Source organism: Archocentrus centrarchus, chromosome 16, assembly GCF_007364275.1.
Source record: "Archocentrus centrarchus isolate MPI-CPG fArcCen1 chromosome 16, fArcCen1, whole genome shotgun sequence".
In the NCBI taxonomy this organism is placed as follows: Eukaryota; Metazoa; Chordata; class Actinopteri; order Cichliformes; family Cichlidae; genus Archocentrus; species Archocentrus centrarchus.
This window is the reverse complement of record NC_044361.1, coordinates 24,768,866-24,790,908: the sequence shown is the minus strand read 5'-3', so window position 1 is coordinate 24,790,908 and position 22,043 is coordinate 24,768,866. Positions and strand designations below refer to the sequence as shown.

General features: G+C 40.5%; 3 protein-coding genes across 4 annotated transcripts in view; 2 read left to right on the top strand and 1 right to left on the bottom strand.

Annotated features, from left to right (window-relative positions):
* Positions 1 to 5,852, top strand: part of itga10 (integrin, alpha 10) — a 31,906-nt gene extending 26,054 nt beyond the window's left edge. For both annotated transcript variants that reach the window (XM_030749852.1, XM_030749851.1), the window contains 21 exons: positions 383 to 456; positions 545 to 689; positions 1,295 to 1,443; positions 1,599 to 1,742; positions 1,882 to 2,088; positions 2,167 to 2,297; positions 2,512 to 2,678; positions 2,818 to 2,960; positions 3,067 to 3,177; positions 3,264 to 3,349; positions 3,462 to 3,603; positions 3,712 to 3,804; positions 3,923 to 3,999; positions 4,121 to 4,210; positions 4,318 to 4,402; positions 4,513 to 4,626; positions 4,700 to 4,804; positions 4,895 to 5,008; positions 5,097 to 5,192; positions 5,281 to 5,394; positions 5,499 to 5,852. In XM_030749852.1, the coding sequence (XP_030605712.1) occupies positions 383 to 456; positions 545 to 689; positions 1,295 to 1,443; positions 1,599 to 1,742; positions 1,882 to 2,088; positions 2,167 to 2,297; positions 2,512 to 2,678; positions 2,818 to 2,960; positions 3,067 to 3,177; positions 3,264 to 3,349; positions 3,462 to 3,603; positions 3,712 to 3,804; positions 3,923 to 3,999; positions 4,121 to 4,210; positions 4,318 to 4,402; positions 4,513 to 4,626; positions 4,700 to 4,804; positions 4,895 to 5,008; positions 5,097 to 5,192; positions 5,281 to 5,394; positions 5,499 to 5,552 (2,441 nt within the window). In that variant the 3' untranslated portion in view covers positions 5,553 to 5,852. The remainder of the gene's footprint in view (positions 1 to 382; positions 457 to 544; positions 690 to 1,294; positions 1,444 to 1,598; positions 1,743 to 1,881; positions 2,089 to 2,166; positions 2,298 to 2,511; positions 2,679 to 2,817; positions 2,961 to 3,066; positions 3,178 to 3,263; positions 3,350 to 3,461; positions 3,604 to 3,711; positions 3,805 to 3,922; positions 4,000 to 4,120; positions 4,211 to 4,317; positions 4,403 to 4,512; positions 4,627 to 4,699; positions 4,805 to 4,894; positions 5,009 to 5,096; positions 5,193 to 5,280; positions 5,395 to 5,498) is intronic.
* Positions 5,853 to 5,932: 80 nt separating this feature from the next.
* On the bottom strand, positions 5,933 to 14,390 carry polr3c (polymerase (RNA) III (DNA directed) polypeptide C). The gene is made up of 13 exons (XM_030749198.1): positions 14,203 to 14,390; positions 11,288 to 11,434; positions 10,086 to 10,350; positions 9,465 to 9,769; positions 9,202 to 9,306; positions 8,824 to 8,997; positions 8,679 to 8,730; positions 8,508 to 8,568; positions 8,265 to 8,415; positions 6,673 to 6,774; positions 6,502 to 6,551; positions 6,229 to 6,378; positions 5,933 to 6,141 (listed from the first exon to the last, which is right to left on the bottom strand). Exons 2-13 carry the CDS (start codon positions 11,432 to 11,434, stop codon positions 6,063 to 6,065), a joined length of 1,641 nt encoding a protein of 546 aa, XP_030605058.1. The 5' UTR covers positions 14,203 to 14,390; the 3' UTR covers positions 5,933 to 6,062.
* Positions 14,349 to 22,016, top strand: rnf115a (ring finger protein 115a). Its single transcript, XM_030749201.1, has 9 exons — positions 14,349 to 14,534; positions 16,862 to 16,920; positions 17,168 to 17,222; positions 17,357 to 17,640; positions 17,793 to 17,861; positions 17,982 to 18,054; positions 18,128 to 18,221; positions 18,912 to 19,027; positions 20,763 to 22,016. The coding sequence occupies exons 1-9, from the start codon at positions 14,382 to 14,384 to the stop codon at positions 20,880 to 20,882; spliced, it is 1,023 nt and encodes a 340-aa protein (XP_030605061.1). The 5' UTR covers positions 14,349 to 14,381; the 3' UTR covers positions 20,883 to 22,016.
* Positions 22,017 to 22,043: the final 27 nt, after the last annotated feature.

The window sequence follows — 22,043 nt, the reverse complement described above, 5'->3', positions numbered from 1 at the left end:
CTCAATCAAGCAAATGAATCAAGAAAAATATATTTATCCATCTGTCTATTTGATAAAGAAAACTACATATAGAAAGAAGTGAGTGAGGAGTATGTACATAGGAGAGGAAAACAGTCAAAGGAAGCTAAAAAAAAAAAGAGCATGTTCAGCTATCAGTAGTTGTGGGAAGATGAGAGGAAGGATGATGAAAAGCGATGCCACCCTTGAATGTTCAGGGAAATCTGAGAGGAAGAGACAGTAGAAAAGGAAATGTCTGCCACCTTCAGTGTCTGTCTTCAGCGTGAGTGAGGATGCTAATGATCAGATCCCAAGCGGGAGAGGGAGGAAAAGGAAGGGAGGAGAAGTGCAAAGGAGCACGGTTTGACTTGTGCTCCACCTTTAGGTACACTGGGTTACAACGAGAGCTCGTTCCACATGGAGATGTCTCAGATTGGCTTCTCCACGCACACTCTGGATGTAAGTCCAACCTTGAATTAATTATTTGAGAGCCTGATTAATTGAGTTTCACCTGTGCACGTCATTCATATCCCGCCCCATTCTTCAGGACGGAATTCTGTTTGGCATGGTGGGGGCCTATGACTGGGATGGCGGTGTGTTGAAAGAAAGCACCAACGGACGAATCATGCCATCGAGAGAGGCCTTTGAAAGCGAGTTTCCTCTGGAGCTCAAAAACCATGCTGCTTATTTAGGTAAACAGAGATCACACCACTGAATATGATGTTTTTGCTTTGTTTTTGCAGTCATTGTGAGGTATTGTTTTATCTGATTTAAAAAAAAAAAACAAACAAAGTCTGTCTTCATGGGTGAAAAATTCATGTGATGATGGGAAGCTCTGGTATTGCAAGCACAGAAGACCATATTAAACCACGAAGAACCTACAAATACTGAACATATTAAATGAATCTGCTGCTTATTTTCTCAGTTAACTTTCTGAGGACATTCACTGTTTTGTTTATAAAATATCAAATAATGACTCCCGAGCTTACCATTTAATATCACACAAAATAATTGTCAGAGAGAGAACCTTGAGCCATTTTAAAGCCTTTACACAGCTGATAATTGAGCTTTGACTGGGTGAAATATGTACATGGGAGAACTTGCTTTCTGATTTCTGTGTCAGACTACACTTTTCACCGTATGAAGTATATAACGCAACAAGATGTAAATTTTCAAGTTGATCTTTATTGTTGGCATAATTGATTACAAATATGTTACAACGTTAATACAACTCTTTAATGAAAGTCATAGATAAGGTTTTCAGTGGTGAATGAGGTGTATTTTTATGTGTTCCCAGGTTACACGGTGTCCTCTGTGATAATTGGTGACTGGAAGAGGCTGTATGTAGCTGGAGCTCCTCGTTTTAAACACAAAGGCAAAGTTATTCTGTTTGAACTCAGTGATGAAGGCGATGTCAACATTCTGCAAGCACTCAATGGAGAACAGGTAAAGCCCTTACATGATTTTCTCTCCTCCCCACAGCTTGTTTTTCTTTTAAACATTTCAGCAGTAAACTGTAGGAGTTCATGATTTTTTTTATAGATTAAGGCAAGCACTCCACCTGCTGGCAGTAAGATGAAATAACGTGTTTCTGTGTTCAGATTGGCTCCTATTATGGCAGTGAAGTGTGTGGGTTGGATATCGACCAGGACGGCATCACTGATGTCCTTCTGGTTGCTGCTCCAATGTACCTTGGCTCAGGAAACAAGGAGGCTGGTAGAGTCTACATCTACACCCTCAGTGGAGTAAGACAGCGGCTGCATGCATCAGTCACCTTTATGTCAATTATTGGGCAAACATTCTTATAATATCATTGTATTCCTACAGTGTCTTCTGTTACCATCAACTCATCCATCTTTCTTTCCTCCTCGTTCTGTCTCTCAGGAGGAGGTTTTTGTACCCAACGGTACACTGAAGTCAGACAATAAGTCCCAGGATGCCAGGTTTGGTTATGCACTGGCAGCCGCTCCAGATCTTAACCATGATGGCTTCACTGATTTGCTGGTGGGAGCCCCACTCGAGGATGAACACCGGGGGGCCATCTATGTCTATCATGGAGACCGTATTTATGTCATCCACAACTATAAACAGGTATCCTCTTTTTACAATTACAAGTTTTACTGGTACATCTCAGAACTCAGTCAAACTAATTTCTGCCTCTTTCCACAGCGTATAGCTGCATCATCAGTTTCCCCATCGCTGCAGTATTTTGGCCGAAGTTTGAGCGCTCGGTTAGATTTGGATGGAGATAACCTAATAGACTTGGCAGTGGGAGCGCAGGGAAGTGCTGTACTGCTCAGGTGGGTAGGTACTGAGGAGGAAAGGTATAACGTGAAGGCAAAATCATACATCTCCAAGCACTGGGAGATAATGAAGCCACATAAAACATAAAAATGTGTATCAGCTTTAAACAGCTAGGCCCCCCACCCCCCCCCAAAAAAATCTACTGGCTTTTACAACTGCTCAGTGTCACATGGCTAAATACTGCTTTTCCACCATCACTCCTGTCCTTAGCTCTCGCAGCATCGTCCAGATCAATGTGAGTCTCTCCTTCCAGCCGCACTCCATCAATGTCATTCAGAAGACCTGCCAGAGGGGAGGGAGAGAATCAGCCTGTCTGAACGCCACTGCCTGCTTTACAGCCGTCTCCCGTTCCCCCGGACCACAAAGCAACAGTTTCGGTTGAAACCTTTCTTTTTTTTCATAAACCCCACATTCAGTAGCTTACTCATTCTTTTTGACAACAGGACAGGGATTGAAATTATTCTCTACTATTCTAGAGTTAGAGTTTTATAAATAAATCACCTGTCTTCTCTTCAGATCTGTGGGTGTGGGCCATGTTGGATGACAGGAAGTTGTCAGCACGAGCCCTATTTGATGACACCTCCCACCGGCAGACCCAGCTGGCAGTCCAAGTCCAGACAGGGAAAACTCTGTGCTACAAATTGCCCTTCCATGTCTATGTGAGTGTCGGCACACTTCCATCCTTCATTCATACAAAGCAGGATGAGAAGAGTCACTCTCTCTTTTTTTTTTTTTTTTTTACATTTGTTTCTGTTTTCAATGTAGGATACAGCAGATTACATCCGTCCTATCAGCTTCTCACTGTGGTTTAAGATCAACGATACAGAAAGTGGTCCTGTGCTGGATGAAGGGTGGCCAACTACTGTCAAGAAATCTGTGAGTGGCTCAGATTTAAAGTTAGATATCCTTGATGTTTTCCACATTCATTAAACATGCTGCCCGTGACTTCTATACCTGTCCAGATCCAATTTTTTAAAGACTGTGGTGAGGATGATGTGTGTACAACTGACCTGGTACTACAAGCACACATGGACATCTCCGGGACAAGGTACAGATTAGAGAGATTCTGGTGCTCCCCTTCTTTTCCACAGCAGTTTAACAAGCTCAGCGTTTACTCAGTTGTTGGGTCTCAGTGAGCTTTTATTGTGTTTTCTCCACAGACAGAAGCCTTATGTGATTCGCAGCCCTCGTAGGCGTCTGGCAGTGGAGGTGCAGCTTCAGAACAGACTGGAAAACGCCTACAACACCAGCCTGACGCTGCACTACTCACGCAACCTCCACTTCTCCAGCCTTAGCATCAGGGTAAACAAAACATTGCAATTACATGAGGAACCATGTATAATTAACCATAAACATTTATCTACATGCACAGATCCTCTCTTTATTCATGTCTTTTTTTTACTGCTGTAGGAGGTTGCCCACTTCAAGATCGAGTGCACAGCACTTAGCGCCAACAGCCACTCATGCAACGTCAGTTATCCAGTGTTCCGCTCCCAGTCAAAGGTACGTTCATGCTGAGGAAATAGCTCCATCAATCACTCAATTCAGCCCACTCGTACTTCACTTCCTCCAGGTGAGATGTGGCACTTCAGCAAGTTGCTGCTCTCTTTTTTGTTTGCAGGTTAACTTTATGTTGGAGTTTGAATTCAGCTGCACATCTTTGAACAATCGAGTGCAAATGAAGCTCCATGCATCCAGGTAGCTGTCTGCAAAGTAGTATGCATTCACGCACGCTTTGAGTTGCTGGAGTATTTAGCAGATGATGAGACACTGAAACTGTTCTTTGACAGGATGAGTTTCTGTAATGTTTGTCTTACAGTGACAGTGTGGAGAGAGAAGACACTTTGGGGGACAACAGTGTTCAGCTGCAGACTTTTGTTCAGTATGAACCAGATCTTTTTGTTAGCAGGTATGTTTTGTCAGGATTGATATATTTAAGTTTCATTTATAAAGCAGCTTATCTCTGCACAAGTATTCATGCGCTGCTGTTCTTTCCCCCTTTTTTTTTCTGCACAGTGAATCTAATTTAAACCGCTATGAGGTCCATCCTACTCGGACAATGTCGGAAGCAATTGGACCAGAATTCTACATACAGCTCAGGGTAAATATATACAGTATAGCTTCTATAGCTGTCCCAATAAAAAGCATGTATTTCTGATAACAGTAAGAAAAATAAGACAAGGCAAGCATTTTAGCTTTGTTTGTCTGTAGCTGCAGAATCTCGGCTGTTACTCTGTGAGTAATCTGGAGCTGCGGCTGCATCTGCCCTCTGTGGCTGCAGGAGACAGTGTCTTCATGACTGTCACTGATGTCTTCTCAACAAACGTGAGTACTACTACTACTGTGTATTCTTATCGCACTTTAAGATCACACCTGACACATTTAAATGACCCCATAGGCCACAGTGAACTGCAGTGTGCTCAGTGATGTAGTACAGCTGAAGGCCAGACAGGGAGATGTGCGCCCCCTTCATCCTGAAGACATGATGCAGGATGACATATTGGTGAGGCCCCAAATTGCCGCACAGCAGCTGCTAAAAACTACAAAAGCATGGATGTTGATATGGCTTGTGTTTGTATGTCTACGTGCCTAGAACTGTAGCAGGTCATGGTGCACAGAGGTCGTGTGTCAGGTCAAGCAGCTTCCAAGAGGGAAGGATGCCATTATTCGGGTCAGCCGCAGGGTTCATGATGATTTCTTCAGACAAGTGAGCAACAGAACAGCACGCAAATTTTTCAAATTTCTGTTCCTGTGACACAAACATTGGTCATAAATGTGTGTGTCTCTTTCTGTAGGCCAAATATAAGTCAGTGAGGATAATAGGTGTATATCGCCTCGCGGCTCAGGAGACTAACCTCATTACTTTGAGCGCAGGAACAGTCTGGAGGGAGGTAAGACCCCAGGAGGATTCTGAGTAGCACAATATGCATAAAATTAATTTTCTCTCATCTCATCTCTCCCTTCATCTCTTTTCTTTAGACTGTGCTCGAGGTGCTGAAGGGCCGAGCTATTCCCATCTCGCTCTGGATTCTGATTGGTAGCATCATAGGGGGTTTGCTGCTGCTGGCCCTCATTATCTTTGTACTGTGGAAGGTATTTTGAACTCAAATTTCATGTCAGATTTCTTCAAGGAAATCTCAAAGTATTAAAACAATCTCAATCTTTTTTTTTTTTTTTTTTTTTTTTTGGTATGTCAGCTTGGATTCTTCACACGCAAACAGAGAGAAGAGGATGAAAACCACGAGGACTGAGCACAGCTTCTGCTGCCACGAACACACTCATCTGCAATGAAAACGACCCACCTCCTAGCAGACAGAGATAATCCTGGGATGGGACTTGAGTCACAGACGCAGCAGGGATCTTCAGGACCAAAGAGAGTATTGGGGGGGATATAGGGTGGGGTTCAACAATAATGCACTACCCACCATTTCCAGGGTCAGTGGCACTTATGTAAATAATCTTTTTCTAATTTTAAAGAAACGCAAAGCGTATTAAACCACAGTTCTTCTATTTAACTTGCAGACATTTTTATGGTTTTATATTTCAGTCACTTGGTCCTTCGGTTTTTGTTTGTTCTTTAAATAAAACAGTTAAAAGACACATTCTTGTTCTTTATTTATTCATTGCTGATATGTAATAAAAAAGGCAAAAGAAATCTGATTTTATTTCCCTCCAAACAGAAAAATCCCAGTTATAAACTATATAATAATCATACTTGACAGCATTCAAATGAACTGCACAGATGAAACGTGAAGACTGAGTCATGATGTGGTGGTTGAGCTGATGTAGGACTCCAGAAGAAAGATGGTTTCATCTACTTGATTTTCTGCAGAATCTAACCTAAAAGACAAAGAAACAATGAAAACAGGAACACCGAAGAGCCCTCATCACCTTTAGAAAAGGGGAATTTTAATTTTGTCTTCTTACTTATTGATATGAACCCTTAAGGTATGCAGCTGTTGCTTTTCAGGAGCAGTGATCATCTCCTCAACTTCAGTTAGCTGCTCAGGCTCGGCCCCGCTGGCCTGCAGAGATGCCAAGATGGCTTCGATTCGCTGAGATTTCTCCAGCAGGCGCCTGTTAACCAAAAACCGTCAACCACCAATCCATTTCTCTGCGGCAGTGTGTGTGCCAGACAAAAGATATTATTTGCCTTGCAGTAAGATGCATCAAAATAAATCACTAATGAATCAGACTCACTTGCTCTCTTTGGTCTCAAAGAGGCGTCGCTCTATGAGGTTGGCTACAGTCTGCAGAAGAAAAATATTCAGATAAGATATTAATGAAAGCAAAAACCAGAATGAAAGATGATTTGCGGCCTTTTTCTGTTCAGAGCTCTAAAAGTTACATGCACCGAGTTTATCGGCTTACCTTGTAGCAGTTCTGTAGCAGCATTCTTGCAGTAGGGAGTTGATTAACAGTGTAAAGGTAGAAGGTGCGAGAAGGAGCATAGTCAGGAGTCTTTGGGATTTCCTGAAAAACAATAATGCATTAATGGTTGCTGTGAGATTGAGGGCAGGTGCAGTGCTGTGAAAAAGGATCTGACCCATTCAAGATTTCTTATTTTTTGCATATTTGTCACACTTAAAAGTTTAATATCAGACAAAGGTAACACGAGTAAATACAAAATGCAGTTCTGTTAAATCATGAATTAACTGTGATTAACCACAATTTTGGGAATCAAGAAATCACCTATAAATTCAATTTTATTTGTATGGCACCAAACCACAACAACAGTCGCTTTATACTGTAAAGACCCTACAATAATAGCAAGAAAATCCCAAGCAGCAAAAGCTGCCAGACAAGATAGGCTAAATAAATAAATAAACTTAAGAGCAGATGAGAAACAAAGTCCTTGACATCTATCAGTCTGGAAGGAGTTACAAAGCCATATTCATGATTCAACAATAAGAAAGAAACTAAGCAAAAATGGCATCCGTGGAGGAGCTCCAAAGAGAAAAGCACTGCTGACCAAAAAGAACACAAAGGCTCGTCTCACATTTGCCAAAAAACATCTTGATGATCCCCAAGAAAATATTCTGTGGACTGATGAAACAAAAGCTGACCTTTCTGGAAAGGTTTGAGTCCTGTTACATCATAAAACTAACACAGAATTTTAAAAAAAGAACATCATACCAACAGTCAAACACGGTGGTGGTAGTGTGATGATCTGGGGCTGCTTTGCTGCTTCAGGATCTGGGCAACTTGCAGTAATTGATAGAAACATGAATTCTGCTCTCTACCAAAAAATCCTGGAGGAGAATGTCCGGCCATCAGTTCATGCTCTGAATCTCAAGCACGCTGAGGTTTTGCAGCAGATCAAAGTGGTGAAAACTCCAGTTATCGCAAACACTTAATTCTAGTTCTTGCTATCAAGGGTGGCACAACAAGGTATTACGTTTTTTACACAGGACCAGGTAGGTTAAATAAATAAATTAAATCATTTAATCGTTTAAAAACTGCATTTTGTAATTACTCGGGTTATCTTTGTCTGAGATTAGAATTTATATGACGATCTGAAACATTTAAGTGTCAAAAATATGCACAAAAAAATCAGGAAGGGGAAAAATGCTTTTTCACAGCACTGCAGATTAAAAAGATTGACTGTGGCCTTGAGTTTTACAGTTTAAATAAACTGTGTGCACACTAAAACTGTCAACTAACCAATTTTATTAAATTCTCCTTGTGACACCATTCCAAAAAAACCAACTTGCTTTTGAAACATATCTCATCCATTTAAAGCAAAAAAAAAAAAAAAGTGTGCCAAATCATTTTCAAAGTAGGTTCTGGATGAGATTTTTTTTGGATTACTTCTCTTTTCTCATCAGTCACTCCTGATAACAGGCAAGTATTCTGGCTCAAAAAGACCTACTTCATCCATTTAAATTCATTTTGGTGAGAGTTTTATCTTATTATTCATTCAGATTCATCAATTCAAAAACTGCAGTCCATGATCCACATACCTGTAGCTGGACCAGGTTCTGTGACAACAGTGTGTACAGCATGTCTTTAGCCTCTTTGGCTGGAATCATAGCAAAGTCCTCCACCTGCTTCTGCTCCAGGTGGCGTTTTCTTAGCAACAGACGAAAGATGCGAGCTGATCGGGAGCCAAACCTGATATCAGATTAAAAGTGTCTTAATTAATAAGGAGCTGATGATAATAGGACAATCACATCTATGCATATTTAACATACACGCTGTCTTACCTCTCCTGTACTACAGACTCAAGTGTGGCCCGTGCCAGATTGGCCAGTGCTTTGTGCAGATCTGAGAGAGGAGCTTAGAAAAGCTACTGTGATTCATGAATTAAATCATACAAATCAGCGTGTTGGTTCAGCTCAGGACACTCAGGACCTCCTAAATTTGTAAAAGGATACTGACAACAAACATCCCTCCTCCACTTTCACCAGCCTTCCCCACGAACTCCATCTTAAAAATGAAGAGGAGAAGAAGACGTAGACATTTTGTGTGGATTGAAGAAAAAAAAAAATTAGAAAACATAATGTTAGTCAGAGGTCATACCGGGTCATCCACCAGCAGAGTGAGGTACTGGTCTAAGATGGGTCTGGGGATGTTGTAGTTGGGGGGGAGGGACCTGAAGATCTCATTGGCTGAGAGGGGCTTTGTGCAGATGGCCACAGGTGAGGTTGTAACCTCACTCATCCTCAACATGGTCCTCACGATTTCACTGCTAGTCTGTGTAGCAAGATGATAATTAATCATTATACCCCTAATCAAGTCAAGGCTTTCAGATCTGGAGCTCCCTGCGTGAAGCACTAATGCTTACATAATCAGCAAAATCTTTAAGTGTATGGTCAAAATGTACCTTTTATAAATAAACTCAATGTTTGGAATTTGTTGCACTTTTATTGCTGAATCTTTAATGGTGTATTTTTTCACCTGGTCCAGCTTGTTGGCGACAGCACTGATGATGGTTTGGTCTCTGAAGTGGAGATGGAACCGTTCAAAATTCACTTGCCAGTAAATCCCCTCATCACCATGTGTCTGACCAAACAATGCACAGCATATGGAAAACAAACAGAGAAATAAAAGGTCACAAGAACAATAAGTTAGATAGATATAAGGGACCGATGACTAAAGAGGTAACTGGAGTTTATGCTGCAAATTTGTTAAAAGTAATCAAAAATATTCCAAACACTGACCTCTGGATCCATTCTGGCCCTTTTTGCACTTCTTTGCTCCTCTCCATCCTCACTGGCGAGCTGGCGTTTGCCCCGCCCCACAAGTCTCACACTGGGCACCTTATAGCATTCAGGGAAGCTCTCTGGTGTGGGCGGGGTGGCGTTAACAGGGGCAGCAGGAGTACCAGGAGCGGCAGGAGTCTCACTTGGAGCAGAGCTGTCTTTAGCTCCAGCTCCTGCCAATGGAGGGCAGCGCTGAAGAAAATGGGTCTCCACCAGTTTGGAAAAGGCAGAGGACACTTCAGTGTAATCCATGCTGGAGCCCTCTGCAGCAACAGCAGAAAAAAACTGCTGTCAAATCCCTTTTCAAACAGTCCAAGTATTAGCGGTTCTAAAGCTATTCCAACATTAATAAAGTCAAAGTAGAAACTGAGACTCAGTCTAGTTGACTCATGGGTTTTGGAGATATTCATTTGAAACCCTATTTGTTAATGCTGACCTTTTTTTTTTCCACACAAATCTTTAATCTTGTGTCCACTGGCTGTAATAAAATGGCAAACCCACGTACTCCACCAAAATTTAGCCTTCAAAACATCCATTCATTAGATTGCACAGGATTCTTTGACTGATGCCAACACTGACCCTCCATGTTCTGCGTGAGGCGGTCTGCCACCGTCTTAACCGTGCTGCTCATCGTCGTGTGGCCTCTCTGTAGTAACTCTTCTATGATCAGCTCTCCCGTGTCACCATACAAGGTTTTTGCGGTGTAAATGTATCTTGGGTAGCGCAGAATCCTAAGGATTCGGTCACAGCTGGCATGATACTCTGTGGGGCTCCCGGGTCCTCTGCGGCCTGAACTGAATGTACAGGCCCCATGCTGCACGAGGACGCACAGAGACTTCTTCACCTGGATTAAGAAAAAAAAAAAAGACAGAAGAAGAAATAAATCGCTTCCTTTGGTATGCACTAAAACTCACAACAGTCAGGTGAAGACAGAAGCACTAGCATAAAAAAACATTAAGTCCAAAAAAAAGCAAGTGCCATAAAATAAGTAAAAAGACATGTTAACTGTGTGATTCAGCTTTCACTGATACTGATGAAAAAAAAAACAAAAAAAAAAAAACAGGCATTTACATCATTTTCATTGTCTGGTTTGCTAGCTCTGAAGTTGCTGTTGTTTCTACTAGCAAAGTTTTATTTGAGAATGGCAACATGGAGAAAGCTTAAGAGGATAATAAGAGCATAAAATGCGTGGCCCGTGACAGGCTAATACCTGTAATCAACATCCAGTTAGTTAGATTATGCAGCACAAGTATGAAGGTCTCTGCAGAAGAACTGCAGCTTAACCATTTTCTCCCTTACAAATGGAAACCAAATTTTTTTTGCATTAATAAGATGAAAGTCGGATTTAATGGCATAACTACAGAGTACATGCACTTTCTTGGCTTTTGTCTTGTGTGTGATGCTCACAAAACTTGATACCCTTAAAAGCTACTTTTTATTGATCTCTTATTCACAAAGGGCCACCACAGTGGGCAGCTCTGCATGTTTGATTTGGCAGATTTTCACACCAGATGCCCTTTTTGAACCAGGGATCTTACACTTGTTGGGCAAATGCGTAAACCACCACACTTTGGAGCCATCTATCATACTGTACTGTATGTCCTTAGCTTTTATTAAATACAAGACAACAGAATTTCCAATTAAATGGCCACAAAGTTGTAGCTGTCATAACACTGACAAGCAAAAAGTGCATGCGTGGGAGAGATGGTGTGTAGATGATAAATATCTATAAAAATCAACAAGCTTAACAAGCTGAGACAGAGTTAGTCCAGGAGTCCTACCAAGTCCACTGAGAGGCCCGTTTCATGAATGATGGTTCTTAAATTTTGTGCTCCACTTCTGAGCAGGTGTGTTCCCACTTTCTCTACCACCTCTCCAAAGTGCTCCCGCAGCAAAAGACCACACAGGCGCACCTCTTGGGCTGTCATCTGCATAAACAAAACAGAAACACGCAGGTGATGAAAGCTCTACAATCTAGGTTAGCTGTAAGTTTTCATACAACCAAAATAACCATTTATATCCATACAAAATTAGTACACCACTGTCTATACTTGTTTAACATAGTGTAGTGTCAGATTTTTCTGAACACCTGAATGTAATAAAGCTCCAACTAGAAGCATGCTAGGATGCAAGAGATCGGTAAAGGTTAAATAAATTTGGCACTAGAAAAAAACAAACTCTTATCTTTGTAAAGAATTACACAGTTCTACAGAGAAATAAATCCTTTTCATGCAGTGTGTTAAATGTATTTTTATTATTTTTATTATGTCAGAGGTGCACTGTTGTTGCTATGTGCAAATCACTTGTTATATGGTTTTGTACGTTTTCATATATGTTCATATATAAAAACGTACAAAAAAAATCATACATTTGTGTCTCCTTACTAGAAAGTGCTGACAATTTACACTGTCCATCTACCACCACGTAGGGGAATATAATTCAAAAAGGCAAAATTTTAAACTGTAAAGGAATACTAATACAAGAAATACTGGATGTGTCACATACCTCTGAGCCTGTCAGCTGATTTTATCAATATGGGCATGCTTTCTAACAATGGACTCTTCATACACTTGTCTTAGCTAATTATAGGCCAATCTCCAACCTTCCTTTTATCTAAAAATTCCTTGAAAGAGTAGTTGTAAAATAGCTAACTGATCATCTGCAGAGGAACAGTTTATTTGAAGTGTTTCAGTCTGGCTTCAGAATTCATCACAGTACAGAAACAGCATTAGTGAAGGTTGCAAATGGTCTTATGCCCTCTGACAGTGGACTCATCTCTGTGCTTGTCCTGCTAGACCTCAGAGCAGCTTTTGATACTGTTGACCACAATATTTTATTACAGAGATTAGAGCACACTGTAGATATTAAAGGTACCAAACTGCAGTAATTTGAATCATATCTGTCTAATAGATTCCAGTGTAAATGGGGAGTCTTATTCACACACTAAGGTTAATTATGGAGTTCCACAGGGTTCTGTGCTAAGACCAGTTTTATTTACACTATGCATGCTTCCCTCAGGCAGTATTATTATTAGAAAGCACTGCATACATTTTCATTGCTATGCAGTTTTATCTATGCATGAAGCCAGATGACATACACCAATTAGTTAAACTGCAGGAATGTCTTAAAGACATAGAGGCCTGAATGACCTCTAATTTCCTGCTTCTAAATTCAGATAAAACTAAGGTTATTGCAGTCTGCCTTAAAAATTATAGTGCCTAACTAGTTACTCTGGATACCATTACCTTGGCCTCCAGTAACACTGTGAGGAAACTTGGGAGTCATTTTTGACCAGGATATGTCCTTCAATGCTAATATTAAACAAATATGTAGGACTGCTTTCTTGCATTTGCGCACTCTCTCTAAAATCAGAAACATCCTGTCTCAGAGTGATGCTGAAAAACTAGTTCACGCATTTATTACTTCTAGGCTGGACTATCGTAATTCATTATCCAGATGTCCTAAAAGCTCCCTGAAAAGCCTTCAGCTGATCCAAAATGCTGCAGCTAGAGTACTGACAGGGACTAGAAAGAGAGAGCAGATTTCTCCCATATTATTATCCCTTCATTGGCTCCCTGTTAAATCCAGAATTTATTTTGAAATCCTTCTTCTCACATACAAGACCTTGAATAATCAGGCCCCATCTTATCTTAAAGACCTTATAGTACCATATCATCCCAATAGAGCACTTCGCTCTCAGACTGCTGGCTTACTTGTGGTTCCTAGGATAATTATGAGTAGAATGGGAGGCAGAGCCTTCAGCTTTCAGGCCCCTCTTTTGTGGAACCAGCTCCCAATTTCGATTTGGGAAACAGACACCCTCTCTATTTTTAAGATTAGGCTTAAAACCTTCCTTTTTGATCAAGCTTATAGTTAGTGCTGGATCAGGTAACCCTAAACCATCCCTTAGTTATGTTGCAACAGGCCTAGGCTGCCGGGGGGTTCCCATGATGCAGTGAGTGTTTCTTCTTCAGTCACCTCTTTTCACTCTCTGTGATTATACACCACTCTGCATTTAATCAGTATTAATCTCTGGCTCTCTTCCACAGCATATCTTTTGTCCAGTCTCCCTCCCCTCATCCCCAACTGGTCGTAGCAGATGGCTTCCCCTCCCTGAGCCTGGTCCTGCGCAATCATCGTCTTAGTCATTAATAATGATAATGTTATTAATAATGGGAACTGTAAGACCTAGGGCTTTAGGTAATTAATATTTTTATCAACAAGCGAAGGTCCATTGCTTGGTAACTGACTATGTAATTAACCAGCAGCATTAAGACCCAGCATAGGCAACATGGTGGTGCAGTGGATAGCACTGTCGCCTCACAGCGAGAAGGCCCTGGCCTCATCCATTGGAGTGGAGTTTGTATGTTCTCCCTGTGCTTGCCACTCTGACTGGCATTGTTTAGGTTAACTGGCAATTCTAAAATGGGCATAGGTGTGAATGTGAGCGTGAATGATTGGCTTATGTGTTAGCTCTACGATAGACCCCTGAACCCTATCCCAGCTGTCACAACCCCACACAACCCTGCATTGGATAAACCTTTAAGGAAATGAATGGATGAACTGTACACCGTACAATACAGAGAATATAGTTTCGTCTAACTACAAGCGAACCTCGAGCCCTGCACGCTGGCCAGCTTAAAATCTAACATCTACAACTAAACATTCCATCTGTTATTTTAGATTTCACACAAACCTTTTCAGCTGAGAAGTTTCTGAATACACGCTGCTTTTTTTTTTTTGTTTGTTTGTTTGTTTGTTTTTACAGCATCACCCGGACTGACCCCTTCACATGCGACTTCGCGATGTCAACACACCAACACTTCTTCTTCCGCTCCTCGGTGCGCTGGGACTCGGCCAAAGGCGCCGCGGTGCATGCCGGGCTGGAGGCGGACGGCTGTCTTCGTTTCGTGGAGGACCGACGTCAGTGTTTGTGCTGCTCTGGGGAAGATGGCGGAGGCTGCGGCTGTTCCCCCGCATCGGTTTTTCTGTCACTGTTGTAAAGGGGAAGTAAACCCCAAACTCCCGGTAAGCAGGAGGCTTTTTTTGTTTATCTATCATACTCTTGTAGAATAGCAGCGGCTGACAGGTCTGCCTCACCGCTAACAACCATTTGTTCCGCTTTGCTTTCTCGCTACAGCTAAACCATAGCTAGCCTGTTAGCAGTTAGCGGCGTTTGCTGTTGTTAACTCAATAAATAAGCTCCAGCTATGGTCTCCGTCAAAAGAAAAATAAAATAATACAGACATCAAAAACAAACATCGACAGGTCTCGTTAGACTTGAAGGTTTGAGGTGGTTTTGTCAAAGCACTCTACTCGAAGCTCTGCTTTGACAGTTTGGGGGATTGTTGTGTTTTTCCTCAAAACAACAAACACTTGGCGAAAGCATTTGTGTTACTACGCTTTTGTTCAGTGCTACACACTTAACTTTAGTTGACTGACAGCAGGTTATTTTTTTTTTTTTTTAACGCAGTGTTGTCAGGACGAGTTGCGGGGATTTTCAGAAACATACTTAAACATGTCGCATTCAGTTTCAGTTTTGAAGTTAAAAGTAGAGGCTAAACTCTGAATGAAGGAATGACCCAAATCGTGACGTATGTAATAACCTTAATGTGCTTTAAACATATCCTCTACATCCTAAATAGTATGGAGGTATAGCACGGAAAAGTTTATTAAATACACCAACCTAAAATGAACCCACTCGAATACAATCTTATAGTCAGCTGTAGCTTTCTTACACTTCTAAGTGGCAGTGTCTATTTCGGTGGTGTTTTGTTGAGTAAATCTTAAACCATTAATGAATTAATTGATTCATTTGATTAGTCTTGAAGCTGAAATATACATTTTTGCCCAAACTTGCTGGTTTTCATAGTCCTTTATGATAGTATTCTTTTGGTTAGACAAAAACAAAGTGAGACTGTATTTTTTTTAGGAAACTGTGATGATAGCTTTAATTGTTGCTTCACAAACAAAAATATTATATCACGTACACATGTACATGTGGTTTAAAAATATAATATTCACAGTACACTGGGAACTGAGTTTATATTGCCACTAGAGTCGCATTAATCTTTTATTTTTATTATCCAGCTGAGGGTAATTCCAAGCCTCCCTGTCACTGACTCTAAACAGTGTCAGGCACACTCAGTCCGATGGCATGTCTTCACCAACCCAGTTGACTACAACACATAAAATTATCGCCCTGTGCTACTGCAGTACAGCCCAGGGCCCATTTCCCAGTCATTTGTCCATTTTATACAACAGACTAGATAACCTGTGAGCAAATGACACAACCTATTTTGCTTACGGGAAGGTTTCTTAACATATACTGACCACAAAATTAGTTTTAGATCCCCAAATTTCTGTAAGCCGAGTGAATACAAATTTTAAAATTGTCATGTGAACTTAAGCATGGTATAAGTGTAATACAAAAAGCTAATATTTTTGTGACCTACTTTGTGATACACATATGCTGTTCAACAAGGGTATCACTTTAATCTCTCAATGCCCTATCTGTATATTAAATGACCTCACTTCTATCCTGTTTTCATTGTTTTAAGAGTCTGGGCTTTCAGTGCACAACTGCACCGGCTGCACAAACTGGCAGCAGTTTTATTTTTTGTTTTTTTTTTTTCTCATTCTGTTCTACGGTTTTCTATTGCGCCTCTCTTTAGGTGTGGTTGGCAGACCAGCTCTACCTCCTTGGTTGCATTCACAAAATGCAGGCTGTCATACAGTTCTGACAGATATTAGCCAACTCTAATCTTTTGTGGACCAAACTAGCCAGCCAAATGTCATTACAATGCTTTTATGATTTCCTGGAAGGTTTGCTGATTGACAATAGAATATTTTTTTCATATTTCAAAGTATGTCAACTGTAGACAAACACTTTCACACATTTAAAACAGTCTGTAGTTAATCAACACAAAGCTTGTCAGTTGATTGTTCAATTTAATTTTAATATAGAAATTTCAGAAATTTATTGATTCCAACTTCTTCAGTGTGAAAATTTATATCATAACTGAATACTGGGTAGTTGATGTACCTAAAACACATTTGAATAGGGGAATTAAATGGTAAGTGGACTGGCACTTATATAGCAATTTTCTACTCAATTTGAGCACTCAGAATGCTTTCTAACTACAAGCCTCATTTTTTCTGTACCTAAGCATTTTTAAGCTAATGTTTACACACTCACACTAATGGAATTGAACCAGCAACCTTCCGATTGGCAGACGACACGCTCTGCCTTTTGAGCCTCAGCCACAGCTGATTAGGGTCTAGGAAATTAAAACGATCATTTGTCCTATCCTGTTTGACTCTCACATGGCTCGATCTGTTGTGACACTTTCCAGGAGTACATCTGTCCAAGATGTGATTCAGGTTTCATTGAGGAAGTAACAGAAGACTCCAGGTAAGATCTTTTTTTTTTTTTTGTAGCATTCTCACTATCCATTTCACTTCTCCAGACAGCATATGATGTTAAAACTTGCATGTGTTAGTCTGGAACAAGAGCAGGGGCATGTACCAAAGAACGCTGATGTTGCACTGTTGAAACTTGTAGGCTCACTCTGCAGTTTTGTTCCAGGCTTACACTACAGCTGAACAGTGCATGTTGCTAATAATGAGTCTTTTGTCCCCTTGTGCGCTGTTTCCCTCAGTTTCCTAGAGGGTGGCGCTAATGGGCTAGATGACACAGCCACACAGTTTGCAGAGGTATGACTTGATTTGGAAGGATTTGGAAGTATAGGAAAGAAAATGGGATAAAGAGGTTTAAATAATGTGATTGTGTGCTTTACTTAATCTTTTTCGTTTTTTCTTCTCTCCCTGCTCTTTATTTATTCATCAAGTTGTGGCACCTCTTGTTAGTTGAGCGGCCATTTACAAGAGACATTGACAGCCCAGACTCAGAACCTAGGCTCCCTGGTGGGCGCCTCGGGAGTTTCAGTGACCTGGGAGGGTTAGGACGGGGACCAATTGGGGGATCTGTCCCAGCAGGCTTAGGAGAATCCATGGGGGGCCTACTAGGACCCGGGGAACACTGGGGACCAGGACGCCCGCCTCGTCTGAGCAGCCAGAGGAGATACCGGTCTAGAGGCAGCAGTAGGCCAGAACGCTCACCCGCTGTGGAAGGGTGAGTAGCACTGGATCGTCGTCTTTCCTGGCTCTTGTCTCTGCCTTGCATACTCCCACTTATAATGACAGTGCTATTTATGCTCTCACAATTTGAACTTGTTTCTTATTTTTGACAATGACATTAACTGTTGTACATTTTCTGTTTGTCAGAATTGTACAACAGTTTCTTGCTGGTCTTTTTGCCAACTCTGGAATCCCTGGCTCCCCTCCCCTGTCATGGTAATATGACATTACAGTTGCAACAATGTGTTAGTGCAGTTTAAAATAGCATTACTGTTTATTATTATTATTATTATTATTATTATTATTATTAAAAAGGTCTGTTTGTGTCTCTTTCAGGACAGGGATGCTGCACTCTAACCCTGGGGATTATGCGTGGGGGCAGGGAGGATTAGATGCTGTGATAACACAGGTAGACAAACTATAAAATGGCTTACAAAATTTATGTTCTTTTTGTGTATTTACAGACGTCTGTGTCTGTCTAGTTACTAGGTCAGCTGGAGAACACAGGACCTCCACCAGCAGAGAAGGAGAAGATTTCTTCTCTCCCAACTGTTAATATATCTCAGGAACAAGCAGGTCAGTCACCTCCGATTTCAAATTTTTAGTAACATCTGCTTGGTTTCAATTGGTGGCTGCACCATTCATACCCCTTGAAATCAGTGGTGCTGTATGTTGCCCATTTACAAAACAATCAGTAATATAAACTTGAAAACCATCAGTCAGTCTTCTGTACTTTGCTTTAGTTATATTTGCATACTCAGACGTGTTTCCATATAATGATGTTTTTATTGTTATTTATTTATTTTTAGCTTTGTAAAAACTAGCTAAGGACATAATGGCTAATGTTTGTTTCCAAATCTACATAGCATTTGAATACAGCATTTAAATTATTTATGTACAGTTGCTGCCTGCTAAAAGGAGCTTCTGAAACTGTGTCTTGTTGGGATGAAATGCCGAGTAACTTTGACTATATATACATGCATACATTTTCTTGCTTTTTCTTTCACCTCTCCCAATTTTCTTTCCTCTTTTGGTTCTGTTCTTCTTGACTTCCTCTTCTTTGTATGCTGTCCTGTTTTACCACTCAGCTATAAGTGTGTGCTTAGTTATGCAGCCTGGCTCCTGCAGGACTGTTGATAGTTGACTTTTAGGGATAGATAAATGTCTGTTTGGGGCTTTGTAAAAATTAGTGAAAATATCCCAATCAAGAATGACAAGGCTATTGATCCCTGGTGACAGTTTAAAAACACATTTCTTTGTCAATAGACTGCTGTATGGAATGCCCTGTGTGCAAAGAGGACTTTGGAGTTGGAGAGCCAGTCAGACAGCTACCCTGTAACCACTTCTTTCACTCAGACTGTATAGTACCATGGCTGGAAATGGTGAGTGAACAAAAATGACAAACCTTTATAAATAATAAAGGTTTGTCGAAATCATAAATCACATGTAGCACTCTGTGATATATATTGACTGAGCTTATGAAAGTATTCAGCTCTAAAGGAACCTCAAATATGTGCTTTGGTTATCTGAGTCATTATGGAAATACCATGTAGGTGGGATTTGAGTAACACTTAAATTGATGTTAATGGAGTGGAACTGATGAACTGTTGTTGTTTAATTCTAGGTCTGTATACAGAATAATGCATCATTATTAGGGCTGCAACTAAAGGTTATTTTGGTAGTCGAATAATCTGTCGTTTTTGTTATCGATTAGTCAACGATTATTTCAGTCTTAATTCACCTGTTCAAGCCTGCCCACCTGTTAACACCACCTTGTTCTCTTCTCACAATTAAAATAATGACCCATAAAAATACGAGTTTGAAACTAATCAAATGTATTTTTAACATTAATGTGACCATCACAATAAATATCAAATAAAAAATGCATATTAAAGTAAATGCCATTTTTATTTTTAAATGAAAATATAATGTGCAAATAAATAAAAATGGCCTCTGTCCAAAAGTTCAAATAAGGCTTCAAATTAAATCAAAAAGATTTTTCCATCCAAAACACCTGAAAAGTTTACAGACGATTCAGTTCATACAGAGGTTTATTATTCAGGATGAACGCTGATATTAATATGAGGGGGAAAAAAACAGGAGCCAATGTGGCTGCTCATATTGTCCTTCACTCGTTAGCTAACATCACTGAAATGGCGGTGCTTAGCAAACATTATCCGTTAGAGCTTGTTTCTGACAGGTAAACTAACAGAAACTTTACTGTACAAACATTAACAGGTATCTACGACGCACTAACGTAAACATCCAGAGCTGACGTCACAGCTCCAGGGTGCCGGCGATTTAAACGCTCAGCACTGCAGTGATGCTGCCGTGGAAGGAAAGCTCTGCTTTGCACAGTCTGCATTCAGCTTTATTTTTTTTTTCTGTCAAATGCTCCCACACCTTTGACAGTCTGTCTCCATTTTCTTTCATTTTCACTACCCTCCTCTCTGTTCCACTAGCCTTACGCTGTTCTGTTACTTTCTTCTTCGTTAGTATTGTTGTTGCTGGCAGACAATGGAGGCAATACTGCCCCCATATCTTCCTGTAGTGTATTGCAATTACAAAATCACACGATAAGCGGAACAAAATAGATGGATGGGTTTAAAAGTACGACACTTCGACGATGAAATTCCACGTCGACAAATTTTTGTAGTCGACGTCATCGATTACGTCGATGAATCGTTGCAGCCCTAATCATTATAGTTTATTTATTGCAGTGATACAATCAGTGTGTTGCTGGCCAGTTAAATACAGAGTGTTTTTATTAATGTTGAGTGCTTTTAGTATGTTATTCTCTTCTGTGAATACACTACTCTGAAAATCTGCATAGAATATGTATGGAGTTGGGACAAAAGGTAGGTGTACGACAGAAAGAAAAAGAAAATTTGGATATGTTCATCTTCCAGTTATTTGATGTTAGCAGTAGGGAGGCTTTGGTAGTGTATAATTGGCTGAGCAGAGAAAAAAAGAGTCACAGCCAAAGACAAAGAGTGGCCTGAGTATCATTTAAAACAGGCCTGAAATGAGGTTCCACTTGTCAAAACTCTTCTCAGACACTTGTGAGAAAACTGTGCTTAGCAACTGTTTTCTACATTTTGTTCTGGGGCCATGCAGCATGACACATGTCCAGTGTGTAGGAAGAGTTTGAACGGAGAAGACAGCAGCAGCCAGCCCCCATCAGAGTCTCCCTCGCTCTCCACGGACCCTCGCACACAGGAGAGATGGTCCTTCTGAGACACCCACCTGTCTCATCCCTTTAGTTCTCCTCGCCTACATTAAATAACCCACTGGGAAGACGAAATGCTTCTCACTTTTCTCTGTTCATCTGTTGCAGTCATAATCATCTCTGTCTGACTTTTTTGTATTTTTACTTTTTATTATAATGCCTTTCTCCTCACATGTGTACCAATGCAGACGTCTTAATAGTCAGTTAAGTTCTGATTTCTTTTTTTCTTTTTTTTTTATTGCATAATAACAAACCAGCCTAGATTGTTTATCAACCCCATGTCTTCTGTACTTTGAACCCTCCAGCAAACTGCTTTTACATCTTTCTTTAAATGTGCCGCTGCAATACACTATGGTGGAGAAATGCCAGACTTGTTCATGCTTTTCCCTCTTTTCACATCTTAAAATGACCTAAATCCTGCAACTGAGCCCTGTAAGGCATATGATAAGACTGTAGGGGATTTGTTCACTCTACTCATGCACAGAGGCAAGAGAAAACAGCGTGAACACCTTTAGCTCTGAAATGAATGCTGTTTATGAAGGGTCTGTATAATGTTTTTGTTGAGATTGTGTCAGAAAGATGTCGAGTGACTGTTGATGTTAGTGTCTAATTGGATTGGACTGTAAAGGTGTTCATGTCATTGTGTCCACACTCAGTGTATTTCAATACAGGAGCACAACAGAGTCTTGTGTAGGCATCATGTTGAGTCACTGCTGTTAAACAGTCACAAACAGAAGGTCTGACTGACTTCAGAGGAAAGTAAGGGATTCACGGCACCTTCCAGGACTCTTCTAAATTTGGAAAAAATGAAGTAAAATAAACCCAGTACCAGCAAGGGAATAAAAATAAGCCCTCAGAGCTTGGCCCCTTATGTAATGTTTAATATTTCAACATACTCCTCCTGGTGTGTATATAAACAGACAGCATCCCTCTGTCATTTTATTCCTCTGTTTACGACTGTCTTTTGTTTCACATTTTTATCACTTTTTTTGATGTAAATAATTTTAGTCCAACAACTTAAAGTTTGCAAAAAAATGAGAATGGAGGCTCAAATGTGAAATACCTGGTAACTGTATATTATATATATGAAAAAAAAATGTCTATGATAAACTGAATAAACTGTCTATGATGTATTAATAAACTGAAAAAAGTCCTTGCTTAATTTTCAC

Bases quoted from the DNA above. Each gene is read 5' to 3' on its own strand.
- rnf115a (XM_030749201.1), top strand. From the start codon at position 14,382: ATGCCGGGCTGGAGGCGGACGGCTGTCTTCGTTTCGTGGAGGACCGAC. The intron at 16,921-17,167 runs GTAAGATCTTTT...TGTTTCCCTCAG, and splicing joins GAAGTAACAGAAGACTCCAG to TTTCCTAGAGGGTGGCGCTA. The intron at 17,862-17,981 runs GTAATATGACAT...TGTCTCTTTCAG, and splicing joins GGCTCCCCTCCCCTGTCATG to GACAGGGATGCTGCACTCTA.
- polr3c (XM_030749198.1), bottom strand. From the start codon at position 11,434: ATGACAGCCCAAGAGGTGCGCCTGTGTGGTCTTTTGCTGCGGGAGCAC. The intron at 10,351-11,287 runs GTAGGACTCCTG...TTCTTAATCCAG, and splicing joins CGGGCCTCTCAGTGGACTTG to GTGAAGAAGTCTCTGTGCGT. The intron at 8,998-9,201 runs GTGAAAAAATAC...CTTGCTACACAG, and splicing joins TCGCCAACAAGCTGGACCAG to ACTAGCAGTGAAATCGTGAG.